This window comes from Homalodisca vitripennis, chromosome 3 (assembly GCF_021130785.1).
Source record: "Homalodisca vitripennis isolate AUS2020 chromosome 3, UT_GWSS_2.1, whole genome shotgun sequence".
In the NCBI taxonomy this organism is placed as follows: Eukaryota; Metazoa; Arthropoda; class Insecta; order Hemiptera; family Cicadellidae; genus Homalodisca; species Homalodisca vitripennis.
Window position 1 is genome coordinate 24,943,897 of NC_060209.1, and position 14,928 is coordinate 24,958,824.

Below are 14,928 nucleotides of genomic sequence, written 5' to 3' on the forward strand. Positions count from 1 at the left end.
AAAAACTTCAGATTATTCGAGCATAACGTTCGAGATTGGTTGAACTGATGTTTTATCAAAATAGAAAAACATTCTCATCAAATATATTCTTTTCCTTCTATAGTACCTTCGTACCTTTTAACATTCTGTAATCATTCCAAATCTTGAGAAAATTTCGTGCCCTTTTGATCATTATGACCATATCCAGTGGACATACCCCTATTCCCTATCTGAGGATGTGCATGACTAGCAACACCACACAAGCAAGCCCCCTTAATAGTTTGTGTTTTTGTTGCTGAGACATATAGCTGGCATTAGAGCTAGTGCTTTTAAAGGTTGTCTGGGAATTTAAACTTAAATAAATTATCAAACACTATCGTGTTTTATTTATTTTACTCTGCAACGTTTTACAAAATTTCAAATATACAAAATTGAACTGAAAATTACATTATCTGCAATCTACGTGTTAATGTTATTTTAATAAGAGAATTAACAAATGAATTGGAATTTACCTTTTTTTGCTTTCACTTTTGCACGTATCACTAATTCATTAAAAAACTATTTCTGGAAATTTCAATTTAGGTCTTTAAACCACTCAGTGGGTAATTTTCAGCTTATCCTATGGTTTATAAGATTGTTAATGAGATTATATTTTCACCAATTATTGTGTTTCCACTGTATAACATGTTGAAACTTGCACTCTCTTGACATTCCACAAATCAAAGATGTCAGATGTGTTTAGATACGGTGGACGGAAATATCCTGTGTAGTGGATAATACCGGCCTCCCCACGCCACTGGTGTGCAGACCTCCAGAGACGAGGGACGACGTTGAAGAGTTGGTCGTCTCGGTCCAGTTGACCCTGGGGTAGACGACGCCTTGGTACATGGTGCAGCCGATCTTTACTTTGTTCAGAAAATAGTTAATGGTTACTCTGTACGTCCCGTATATCATCACATTAGTTCTCTCGAACTGAAGGTTAGATAGATCCAGGCAAGTAAACGTGTAGTTACCCTAGAAAAAAGGCAATTATAAATTTCTATACAGATGTGATCCAACTGCATGTTGGAATATTAGAAGAGAACATAATTTTTTTTACGATGAGGATATACAAAAACAAATATTCTAAAGTACGGAATTTATTCACCTATGAAACAAAATTTAGAGCTTCTACGAAGAACAAGTTTTTAATTATACGCTAAAACTATATTTCAATGCTTATCACTAACATTATGTTCTATAGATTTAGGTTATACAGGTGCCGAATATATCGTATTCAATTATTGAATTGTAGAAAATAAATCTTGTTACGATATTAGACTGGGAGCAGATGATATTGCTATAAAAATCGATACAAAAAATAATTTACATAAAATAAAACAACATATCAGAAACTTAAAACTGTCCAGATATACTAATCCTGGTATACATTGTAGTTTTGTTGGTTTTTTATGTTTAGAATCTCTCTCTATATATAAGGCAAAGCCCTCACTCACACACTCACTAATTCACTCATTCACTCATCACTGATTCTCCAACTTCCCAATATCACTGAAACTTGAAATTTTAACACGTATCTACGCGTATTATAACGTAAATGGAAAAACTAAAGAATTTTCATAAAAACCAGGGGTAGAAATGGGGTTGCAGCCTCTAGAATAACTATATTTCGTTTTTTTAATTTCCTGATGTAGTAGAAAAATAAAATTTGACACACGCTTGTCTTATGTTCTTAGCAGACAAATAAAGGATTTTTTATGAAGAGCAAACAGCCATAGGGTTTAAATGGAGTTGCAATTCCTAGAATAATAACTAGAATTCCCGATAAAAATAAACACATCTTATATTATCTTGTCTCATCTTATTTCATCTTTACCTTTCCTTTTGGATAAAGATGATATTAGACTCAAACGTAGCCAATGACTTAGATGACGTTAGAACAGAAGTATATGACAATGACTAGAAATAGATGCTTTTAAACTGAAGAAGACTTGACAAACCTATGTATTCATATATTTTCTTGATCAGAGCAACAATGTTAAAGCTAATACTGCACCGGAATAAGCTTAGAACGAATGTTAACTGCAATAATGGGAAGTAAGATTTTCTTACACCAAGTACGAGTAAACATTTCAGGCCAACCTATACGTGTATTTTATTTATCGGGGCAACTATGCAAATACTGGTGAGTATATTCATTCAAATTTGTATGGAATGTTGCAGGGAATTCACGTATTTCATTCATACTAATAAAAACTAATTCACTCTCCGAATTCAGGGACTCCAAAACACTGCTATTTAAAATTAAACTCCAAGTAGATCAGAAGAATGGAATATCTTTTCAAAAATTATTATTATTTATTTTCAGAAGTGTTTATTATGCTATTAAAAAGGACATGCCTATGACGTACCGGTTATCTGCTGGTACTATATACAATACTTAGCTTTAATGCTATGAATCATTTGATTAAACAATTTATGAAAGTCTAGGTATTCTTTAATTATGACTTGGATACCCATTTATCAATTCATCAGATAATATTAATCTTATATATTTTCAAAAAATAAACACTGAAATAGGTATATTGAACATTATATTTATTTAGATCATCTCGAAAAAACTAGGATATCAGAGCATGCAGAGCTGAATGTTCTGTTATCTTCTTGAGAACTCCACATAATTTTATATACCAAGGACATTCTGAACGGGTCAAAGAGAGACCAATGGATTTAGATATTAGTAGAAGACCACTACCAATTTTAGTACCAAATGAAAATATATAAAAATATCATCAAGAAAATTCCAGTTGGATAAAATCAAACTTACTTTAGGAATAGGACAAGAAGTGTCATTTAGCTTGGCCAGCTCGAAGATTTTGAACCACTGGGGGTACAGCCGTTTGGTGTCCAAACAACCGTGTTTGTTGTTGAAAGTCAGGAAATTGGTCTTCCAGCCTCCAGTACTTCCTAGGGACGATATCTCCCAGTGTTCCTGTGATAAATAATTATTATTTACCACATAAACACCAAGTTTATAGCACTACTAGTAATTAATTTAAAGTAAGCGATATAGTTAAAAGTAAGATTGATGTCAAATTCCTGTTATTTTTACAAAATCTGCCTTGCGGTGGCGTCAGCTTAACGTTAAATATTCAAGTTATATATAGTAATGGACCAATAATAAAAAAGGGCCGATTCCTGTCTTCCTTTCTTTTCATTGCCGCCATCTTGTCTCTGCCGTGACGATCGCCATTTGCTATTGGCCTTTGGTCAGTTGTAGGTGGTTGATCAAACGAATGCAAACGTATTGTGACATGTATTCTGTAGTTCAGTTTTAATGATTAGTTTTGTGTTTAGGTTTAAGAGTTAGTGAAGTTGTGATTCTGACTTAAGCGTGTCACAAAGCTCTGGTATAATTGCTTATTTTAGCCTAGTTTGTAATTATGTGTTAGATTAGTTATTTACCTGAAGAAGATATCAGATTGCAGATTTCGAAACGTAGTGTTACTGATTTTTGTTCCACTAAACTATGGCAAATGTCCGGAAAAAATCATGTTTCCTTCACAATCCTTCATTGTCAAAAAAAACTTCTCACAAAGAATATATAGTAAATTTGTATATTTGACAGCAGGAAAAACAATCATCATGAATGCTTCTTATATTTGTATTATGTGTGCAAAGTTAAACGCCCACTTCTAGTACAAGTGCGGTAATTTCCGTTAGACTAAATGTCTCGGCCAAGACGCGAAACCCTGCGAACTCTGACCGTAAGTATTAATTTCGAATGTGATAATATGTATCAAGCCAAGAACCTCTTGCAAATATTAATATAAACGTTTAATTTTGAGTTAGGCTCCAGTTCACCTTTCTTTTGTGGCAGCATCTGGTATCTGATGCTGTCTCAGACTTGACTCCTAGAATCTGGAGTCATGTTTCGTCTGAAGAAATAAAAAAGTCGAGGACGAAAAAGCTCAAAACGAAACATTTACATCGTTTCGACATCATAGAAACCTAAATATAGGTGAAGTGGTAGTCTCATTGTCTCATCAGGTACACAATTGAGTGTACTGCGATGTGATAAACACGATCTCTAAGCACGGTGGAGCAACCGAGTTTTCTACACAAATCGTAGCTATTACTATAGGAAGGGTTTATTTAATTGAATTTTTAGTTTAGCTCCAGTTCGCCTTCCTTTTAAGACAGCGTCTGGTATCTGACGTCGTAGTGCACTCAATTGTGTACCTGATGAGACAATGAGACTACCACCAATGAGACTACCACTTCACCTGTACATAGGTGTCCCTGATGTGAATACGATTTAAATGTTTCGTTTTAAGCTTTATCGTCGTCGACTCTCTTAAGACGAACATTACTCCAGATTTCAAGAGTCAAGGCTGAGACAGCGTCAGATACTAGGCGCTGGAAGGTGAACTGGAGCTAAACTCGAAAGTCAATTGAATCAATCCTTCCTATTATAGAAGCTATGTTAATATGAACTTACTGTGAAATTAATAATAAAATATAATTTAGTTTTTTCCTTTTTGTTTTCAATTAATGGAAAGAATTGAAATTTTAAGCGCTGTGCTTTAAAATTAGGACTGTAGAACTACGAGTATGTTATTAAAATCAAGAGTATCATAAATCAGAGTGTAATAATAAATCAGAATTATCAGCCCTTTAAGGATGTTATGGTATGTTATTTATTAGTGTAGCCCTAATACGGTATAGAATATGAAACTCTTTGTCATTGCTGGCGTTCTTACAGGTGAGAGACAACGTACTTTGTTGTTTTACATAATTGAACTCATGACTTACTAATATAGGGTGTAAATTGAGTCCTTGTACGCCTGGATATATTCCAAACGGATTGAGATATCGATGTACAATCTTCACCGTACCTATAAAAATACTGTTTTGGCCTTTTTGAAGGCGAAAAATATCCCCGCATTTTTCATACGTGGCTTAAGGGAGTCGCTTTAAATTTTCAAATTGCAATCCCTATCTTGTGACATTTCTTTTAAAAGGTAAATTCAAAAGAGTTGAGAGGGTTGTTCATTCCATTGTGTTTCAATTGAACTGACCTTTAAAATGACATGTCACAAAATAGTGGTTGCGATTTGAAAATTTAAAGTTACCCCTTTCTACCCCCACCCCCTTGAAAAAGAAAGTGAAATGTTATGCCTTCCAAAACTCCAAAATAGTAATTTGATAATTATGGTGGAGGTTGTACATTGATATCCTAATCTGTTTGGAATATATCCAGGTGTATCAGGGCTTAGATATATGGGATTGTTTGCCCATAACTTTTGCTAGGAACTTTTTGTTCATGTCATTGTGTTTCCATTGAATAGACCTTTCAAATGGACGCACGTACGCGAACACACCATTAGATTTTATACAATAGTATAGATGAGTTTCATAAATGAATTATCAAATTAGTTAGTAGGCCTAATTCTATAATGTGGATAAGAAAATATTGTTATAAGTATAAACAATAATAGTGGAATAAAACTTAGATCAACTATTTGTATTTTTGTTATGGAAATACTAGATTCATAATAATTGTTGAAATATAGCAAGGACTTCTTTCCAGATGTGCTAATAAATGCACTTAAGGGGGTTCGGTATCCAAAAAATGAAATTTTTATAAATTTTCGTGTTTTAATATTTTATTATTCTATGACTAATTCCTGACATTTTAATGCAAAAACTATTAAAATCCGATGATGGGAACTATTTTTATTTTTATTTTGAAAAATATACTACATGCCAACAATTTAGTGTTTCCATTGCAACTGAAGTATTTGTTATAGTAACACAGTTGTATTCTTCCAAACTATGATTTAGATTTATGGGTTGGTACACCTGCCTTGTCTACTAACAAAAAATACAGCTGTCTTCAGTTACAATAAACCAATTTTGTGTTTGTAAACGAAACAAGTTCTGTTTGGTGGATTGTAGTTACTGTTATTTTGTTTGTAGAACGCATTTGATTTCTAAAATGCCTAGAAGTAATAGAATTTTTAAGAAGAGAAAAAGTGAGTTTTACAAAAAGAAAGTAGTTGTAGAGTGTGAAAGCAGTGGTAGTGGTGTTGTTTTGGAAGAAACTGTGGAAGATAGGTTAGTTGAGAGTGAAACTGAGCCTAGTCCTACGCCGAATAATGAGGACACAGATGATGTTGTTAGTGCTTCAAAAGTGAAACTAGGTAATATCAGTCAAAATTATAAAAACATAACTGATAAGGAGCCTAATTTCCAAAATGATATTGTTGATTTTAAAAAACTTATAAATGTAATTTCTCAAATAGCAGTATGCAAACAGTGTCATCAACCGATCGATTTTAAAATCAAGTATCGTGTAGGCCTTTTTTTCTCGGGGAACTTTTCGTGTGAAGGTTGCAATGAAAAGACACTGGCCTCTTATGAAAACTCCTTAGTCTTGCAAAATAGACCTAATGATGATACAAAATTATATGACATAAATGTAAGATTGGTGTATGGCATGCGTACGATTGGCAGAGGCCAGACGGCTGCCGCTACACTATGTGGCGTACTAAATCTGCCCTCTCCTCCATCACGGTTTATGAATTACACACAACTGTTAGGGTCTGTGACTGAAGATGTTTGTTTTAAGATTATGAAGGAAGCAGTAGAAGAATCAGTGATTTTAAATGAAGGTAGGAGGGATTTGACAGTAGCCATAGACGGGACATGGCAAAAGCGAGGCCATACATCACAAAATGGTATAATCACTGCAACATCTGTGGATACCGGTAAGGTAATTGATGCAGAGATTTTATCTAAGTATTGTCGTTGTAAAGACAAATTAATTGGACAACATAGTGATAAGTGCAGTGCAAACTATCTGGGAGTAAGCGGAGGCATGGAAGTTGTCGGAGCTCGTGCGATTTTCCATCGGTCCCTACCCACTTACAATGTTCGCTACGTTGAATACTTAGGTGATGGGGATTCGAAAGGGGTTTTTAGTGTTGTGGAAAGCAAGCCCTATGGTGATGAGTGCCTGGTGAAAAAACTAGAATGCATTGGGCATGTGCAGAAACGCATGGGGACTCGCCTAAAGAATTTAAAATTAAAAGAGGGAAAAAACAAACAAACCGATGGATAAAACAATAGGCGGTCGGAACAGACTGACTGAAATGAAAAATGCCTTTATTTACAGAGTCCTTTCTACTTAAAAGTCCTCTCTACCACTTAACCTCCAAAAAAAAACAAACAAAGTAAAATATTATCATACCTATTACAAAATTGTAATTGACACTTAAACTAAATCACTTTAATAATTAATTACATATTGGATGTAACATAATAATGTATATATATATATATAAATTATAATTAAAATTAACCATTTAGATTAAACTCTAACATAAATCTCTTTACAGGCAACTAATAAAACTATCCTATCCTAATCAGCTTTCATTCCCCATCCACGCAACTCACATACAGTTACCACAAGTGTGACCACAAGAACCACCAACCGTCACTCCCGCCGAGTCCGCAGCAGAAAGGCCCGAACCTCCGCCCCAAAGCGATCGCGCTTGTCAATAGTTCTGATGTTGTCTGGGAGAGCGTTCCACAATCGACATGCGGAAACAGTGAAAGATTTATTATATAAGGTTGTCCTATGAATTGGAGTTGATAATAAAGATGCACCCCTACGAGTTCTACGTGCACTAATATCAGACATAAAAACGAAACTTTGGGCCAAATAACTTGGACAACCATTGTGGATTACTGCGTGCAACAGACTAAGTACATGAAAATCTCTAAGTTCTTTGGATTTTAATAGGGATAATTGCTCAAAATAAGGAGATACGTGATCATCACGTCGTAAGTTGAAAATAAACCGAATACAATAATTCTGTGCACGCTGAATTTTACTAGAAAGGTCAACAGTCATGTCATTGATCACCACGTCACAGTAATTGAAGTGAGGTAAAACTAGAGTTTTCACCAACATCACTCTAACATCCAACGGCAAGTATTGTGCAAATCGCTTGAGGCCATGTATACAGGCAAAAACCCTATTACAAATTTGTGACACCTGATCAGCCCATCCCAGGTTTTTGTTGATAGTTATTCCCAGGTTTTTTACTTTTTCATTGTAAACTATTTCTTTATTGTTCAGTATCAGTCTTGGAGCAGTATTAATGTCAATTTTAGTAATAAGCCTTTTATAGCCTATTAAAATACAGTTAGTCTTGGTTTCATTAAGTTTCAGTCCATGTCTGCAAGTCCAGTAAGCTATTGAATCAATATCAGAGTTCATTACCTGTACACAAGTGTCCATCTCATTAGGTGAAAAGTGGCAGTAAATTTGTAAATCGTCAGCGTACAGATGGAACTTTGAGTGTCGGATGCTAGTAGTTATGTCATTAATGTAGAGTGTAAAAAGAAGTGGTCCAAGTACAAAACCCTGGGGCACCCCTCGGGTGACAGGTTTCCACTCGGAGCACCCATTGTCAGTCTTGACACGCTGCTGTCGCTCGGAGAGATATGACCCCACCCACCTGACACAACCATCAGAAAAACCATACCTCTTCAATTTGATCAGTAAAAGAGAGTGATACACGCAGTCGAAGGCCTTGGAAAAATCGAATAGAGTCAAAATTGTAGCTTGTCGCTTGTCCATAGCAAGTCTTATATCTTCTGTGATTTTTAAAAGGGCTGTGGCAGTACTGTGGTGAGGGCGAAACCCAGATTGAAATACCGATAAAATATTGCCACTGTCAATAAAACGGGAGAATTGTTGGTGGACTATTCTTTCTAAACACTTGGATAGCGCAGGCAGTATACTAATAACTGAAGCTGCCATATTAGCCATACAAAAATATTATGGTCTAGCAATTCGAAGAAATGCAAGCAATTTAGAAGACATGCGAAAAGCTGTTTGGGCTGAGTATTACCATTTGCTATCTAGCAATACAAATCCTCAACACGGACTTTGCTCAATAGGGAGTGAAAGTTGGTGCAAGTACCAAAAGGCTATGGCTTGTAATGAAACTTATGACCATTCCAAACATTTTCACCTTCCTGCTGTCATCATGAACAAGATAAAGCCTATTTTTACAGACCTAAGTGCACCTGATTTGCTTCGTAAATGTCTTCACGGTAAGTCACAAAACCCAAATGAGTCCGTAAACCAAGTAATCTGGTCTCGCCTGCCAAAAACTGTCTTTGTTGGCATACACACCTTGCACTTAGGAGTGTATGATGCCATAAGTTCCTTCAATAAAGGAAATGTGGCAAAATGTATGGTTTTACAACATCTTTGGAATGACTGTTGGACATAATTTTTGTGAAGCAATGAAAAAGCTGGACATAGCTCGCTTACAAAAAGCTCGCATGGCTACCGAAGTCGCAAAAAAATCAAGGCAAGCTCGCTCAAGTGCCAAGAGGAAGCTGGAAGATCAGTGGGAAGAGTTGGAGGATCCTGATAACCCTAGTTATGCAGCTGGATGTCATTAATATTATAATAAAGGTCAGTGAATTCACTTATTTGATGTGTGTTGCCTTTAGCTGCGATTTCCCGAAAATTAACTTTTTTATCACTTATGTACCTTTTTCTCAAGATCCACTGATCAGATTAACATTTAAAAAAATACACATGTACTTAAGACCAGTATACACATTTAGAGCGGAAGACATTATAAAAATCAATTTCAAATTTTTATTAAAAAAATTATAATTATAAATTATTTTACAAAAAATTAATTATTTTTTTATTTACAACAAATTAAATAAAAACTTCTTTTTTTTAACTTTGTTCCGCTCTAAATGTTAACAAAGGTCTAAATAGTAGTGTGTTTGATGATGATAGCTTTAAAGGTTTCTGAGAAAAAGGTACATAAAATTGGCCAAATTAACATGGGAAGGATAGGGCATACCGAACCCCCTTAATACACCATACTGTTGAATCTGCCTTTTTCTGGGTTTTTAATATTTTTAATTAGCTACTTCGATAACGATACCCATGTTAATAAAACTTATGGATATGCGTCTATGTAAAATATATTACGAGTCGAATTTTTTGTGCAATTAAGGTTAAACCGTAACTCTAAAACAGTCTCTTTAGTTTAGATATTTTACCCTTAAAATTGTGTATATGTACACCCGATATCTACTATAGCAGATTTTTTAGTAATATGACCTCTCTTTATTTCACAAATAATCTCAACAAATAACCTCTTACGTGCATGTCATTACGGACCCCATACCGCAGGAAGATCCAGCCACTGTAACACACACTGTTCCGGGAGGTTTTACTGATTGTCGTTTGGAATAAAATATCGTTGGTGCCTCCGTCCGGGCAATTCCCCATACTGATAATTGTGATGTTGTATAATCCCTGAAACAATTAGTAGTGTCAACCACGACAATATCAAACCAATATAATATCGTAGGTGTCACAGTCCTGGCAGTTCCCCAAGCTGATAACTGTGATGTTGTAAATTCCTGAAACAATATTATTAGTGTCAACCACGAAAATATCAAACCAATTAAATATCATTGGTGCCGCCGTCCGGGCAGTTCCCCATGCTGATATCTGTGATGTTGTAAATTCCTGAAACAATTATTAGTGTCAACCACGAAAATATCAAACCAATATAATATCATTGGTGCCGCCGTCCGGGCAGTTCCCCATGCTGATATCTGTGATGTTGTAAATTCCTGAAACAATTATTAGTGTCAACCACGAAAATATCTAACCAATATAATATCGTTGGTGCCGCCGTCCGGGCAGTTCACCATGCTGATATCTGTGATGTTCTAAATTCCTGAAACAATTATTAGTGTCAACCACGAAAATATCTAACCAATATAATATCATTGGTGCCGCCGTCCGGGCAGTTCCCCATGCTGATATCTGTGATGTTGTAAATTCCTGAAACAATTATTAGTGTCAACCACGAAAATATCTAACCAATATAATATCGTTGGTGCCGCCGTCCGGGCAGCTCCCCAAGCTGATAAATGTGATGTTGTATAATCCCTGAAACAATTAGTAGAGTCAACCACGACAATATCAAACCAATACTTGTTTAACGTTAACAGTTTATATTTTTTGTCTAGCAGATATTTGTTTCAACTCTAGTATGGTATTAAAGTTGCTACAGTTGATCTCTTGGTGAGGCACCAAGAGCTAATTTATCTCTTGATTTAGATTTCCTGCCAAACAAAAATCCATAAGTGCTCTTACGTTTCATTTTTTCTTTTTTTTAATACTTACAGATATCTTCCCAGACTGTGCAGCACAGAAACCCAAAAAAAACAAAAATGTGCAGATACACAGAAAAACCTCCATTTTTAAATATGTAACACAAAGAGAGAGTGCATCGCGTTACATGGATATATATAGGCAGTACTGTGACGTTCGAGATTGGTTATCGCCATGATCATGATAACCATCGTCTGTCAACGCCATACGTCAGTAGGTATAATGGTGGTGGTAATAGATTATTACCTAATAGATTATAAATTGATAATTGTAATGGATCTTCAACAGGGTAATTACAATCAATCAGTGAATCCTATAAAGTTCAGTCAATTTCAAAAGAGGTATTTAAAGAGCGCTATTAACACTTGGATTGTTGATAGCGTTTATCGCATTCCCGATAACTCCGATGTACCAAGTTCTGCGTAACAATAAATACACGTCAAGCCAGTAAAAGAACATATCAACAACGTTTACATTTATTTACAAACCGTTCCTCTGATGAAGCATGTGTGTTGTTCTTTGAAGCATTCTAGTTATTTATAGCATTTGTATAATCGACTCAGCTTTAAAGTTCGAAATAACACATTCAATGTTAAACACCAGAGAAGGACAACTTCCAAACGGGGAATTCAATCACAGCTTGTTAGATAGAAATACTGAAGTGTTAGGAAGTGACGTTGAAGTTGTCAGAGAACCAATAACGAAATTTATGCGCACACCTGCCAGACTTGTAAATCTGAAAACTACTTTCTGAGAAAATACTAAAAGTGGCTTCCAATGATTAAATTAAGATTTTGTACACATTTTATGTCCTGCTTTTGTATATACTTTTCAAATAAAAAAGTACTTTGTACCCGCTTTTCCCTACGATTTTAGTCTTAATCTTACCTAACTTCCATCACTTTTATTAGTTACAGAAATGGAGATTTACACAACATATGTTTAAATTGTTTAACTTTCTTAAATTATTAAAATGTTATTACTGTCCCTTTTTGTCATTATAGCAAAGTTAAAAAATCACACAAATGGCAATGTCCTTGGCAATATCTATTGACAACAATCTGGCTAAAACACTTATAAAGGCGTGTGTAGAAGTAGTATTGTATTCCATTCGCCCAGTGTTTTCCAAAAAAGTGTGCGCCGCGAAATCCTGTCAGAGTCGCGGTTCAGCGACAGTGATTAAGCAAATATCGGTTAAAATTGTACAATTAAAAGTACATTAATATTGACACTATTTACGTGTTTGTTTATGTATAAACTGAAACATACTTGTATTATTTTCGAACATTTAGAGCTGGAATTGGTATATCAGTTAAAATCACAGCCTAGCGAACCTTCATCTAGCATAATTCTTGCTGACTGCTTCAAAGAGAGGCTTCGGAATCAAATTCTGGCTGTCTTGTTTTTTAGGATATTTTCTAAGGTACTAGGGTACTTACCTAATTACTGAAATCTAAAAATGGCTTAAAAACTAATGTTACACCTTAAGATTTAACACACTATAAATGTAAAAAACTGTAAAAAGGTGATTAAATTAATTTAAAATGTGTTTGTGCTGTATAAAACAATATTTACACAGAACAGTTAACTACATTTGACAGGCTCTTTCAATTAATATTTGGCAACTTTAGAGACCAAGATGGGATTTTTGCTTTAAAGAGCAGTGGGGCGAAGGCCGGAGGGGTTTTCGAAATAAGAATAGACTTATTTTCATCCCAGGGGCCTTAAGGCATTATTCTTAAGAATGCCCTTGAATAATTTCAGTACAATCGTTTAAATAGTTAACGCGTGAAAGCAAAGCAAACAAACAAAGGCACTTTCGCATTTATAATATTATTACGATTAAGATTAGGATTAGGATTTAGCGCCGACATGGCCGGAAAGATACCAAATGCGCTACTTAAACTCTAGAAATCAAAATTGTGCTGCTAGGAACAAAATTTTAACATCTACCTTCATAGTGAATTAGTGTATTCAGATGAAAGCATGCAAACAAACACTGTACAGGCATTACATTACTGCCAAGTTTGACTGCACTTTTAATTAAAATACACGCAAAATGACTGTATGTAAAAATAAATTCTTTACTGTCTGTTGAATTAATTTATGCTGTGTTTACCTGCTCAATACAAAGGACTCGAAGTTAAATAAACTTCCCTAACCTTACTAAATCGACTACGACAAAATTTTCTGCTATAAATGATTATATAAATTGTTGTCACTTTATTTTTTAATGTTTAAATATTTCGTTTTATAAACTTCAATATTGCCAGAAACGCCACACGTGCCACAGCACCAAATACAATTAGCGCCTGCAATATAAAAATGCAACGTACCGTAGATACGGTAGGTTGTTGCTGGTAAAATATGCAGGCGCCGACATAAATTCTATTATTAACTCACAGACGGGGTTGCAGCACGGTTAATGACCAAAACAAATTTTGCAGTATATGATACAATTGACAAGACTTGTCTAAATAAATAGTTTATTCAACTCTGTATCGTTAAAGTTGTTACCCCAGTCAGTAGTAAATATAAAATAGTATACGGCACAATCGTTATAAAATAAAACAGACATCTCCATGTTGGCCTGAGTTATACTGTAGCAAAGTATGTTCAATAAACACAATTTTAGCAACTATATATAAAACGTATAAAAGGACAAAAGCTTCCCTTAATTTTTTTCACAGATATAATAAAAACGTTGTAATACATTTTTAAATCGCTCTTATATTGACATACAATGTTAGACTAAGAAATTATCGATAAAAGAAAAATATTTCATTCTAACAAATATATGTTTCAGGATAATTTTCGCTTTTAGGATAATGAATAAATGAGCCATTTAGTTTAAAAACTAGACAAATCACTTTTTTTATTTTAAGATATTGATTATTTGCGATTTAGCTTTAAGATGTGCATGATTAAAGGCTAAAACTTAGCACATTTCCTTCTTTTAAATTGTTGATCGCAAACCCAGATATGTATAGATATCAGTTTACAAAGCACTGTTTGTTCTTCAAAAAACATGTAATTTTGAAAAAAAATGAAAAAAGAAGTGTATTCTGTAACCTATTCCAAGTATAAACTATTTCATAATTTGTATCTAGTGTATAATTTTTTTGACTCCTATTACTATAATTTTCTTGGTGAATATAGATTTGCCTTAATATTTTTAATTTCCAGTAAAATCTATCTAGCTTATTACCAGTACTATTTCGTCTAACATAGGCTTCGAAAGAGACTTCTTTTCATACATTTAAAAAACACAATTAATTTGCAAGTGAGATACATTTGGCTATAGGTAACAATGCTTTGTTACAAAACCAGAAAAGATCGTAAGGTTCTGTTTCAAAACGAGATAGACAAAAAAAAACTTTGTTGCATAACCAGATAGATCGGAAATAAAAAACGTATTTTCTTTAAAAGTTACACATAAAGAGTATAAAGTAACACTTATCCTGTGTGCTTGTACAAAAAACATATTTTTATGCTACAGCAAATAATTTAATTTTATTTTGATTTTATTTATTCGGTAAAAATTTTATCTATCTCACTTTGAAACTCGACAACTCAAATTTTAGTTAATGTAGTTTAAGTAATGTATTATTTTCGTGGCAATAACATGTGTACGTAATTACAAATTTATATATATATATATAGGTATCAAAAGGTTTAAAACAAGAAGAGACATTGAAATGTCAACCATA

General features: G+C 34.2%; 1 protein-coding gene across 3 annotated transcripts in view; it reads right to left on the minus strand.

Moving 5' to 3' along the window:
• Window positions 1-351: 351 nt before the first annotated feature.
• Window positions 352-14,928, minus strand: part of LOC124356695 — a 34,770-nt gene continuing 20,193 nt past the window's right edge. The window contains exons 1-4 of one of the 3 annotated variants that reach the window (XM_046807849.1): window positions 11,231-11,310; window positions 10,211-10,348; window positions 2,807-2,971; window positions 352-993 (exon numbers count right to left, since the gene is read on the minus strand). In XM_046807849.1, the coding sequence (XP_046663805.1) occupies window positions 718-993; window positions 2,807-2,971; window positions 10,211-10,348; window positions 11,231-11,305 (654 nt within the window). In that variant the 5' untranslated portion in view covers window positions 11,306-11,310 and the 3' untranslated portion in view covers window positions 352-717. Of the gene's footprint in view, window positions 994-2,806; window positions 2,972-10,192; window positions 10,349-11,230; window positions 11,311-14,928 lie in introns of those variants that run through there. The other 2 variants (XM_046807847.1, XM_046807850.1) reach the window with 2 other exon arrangements.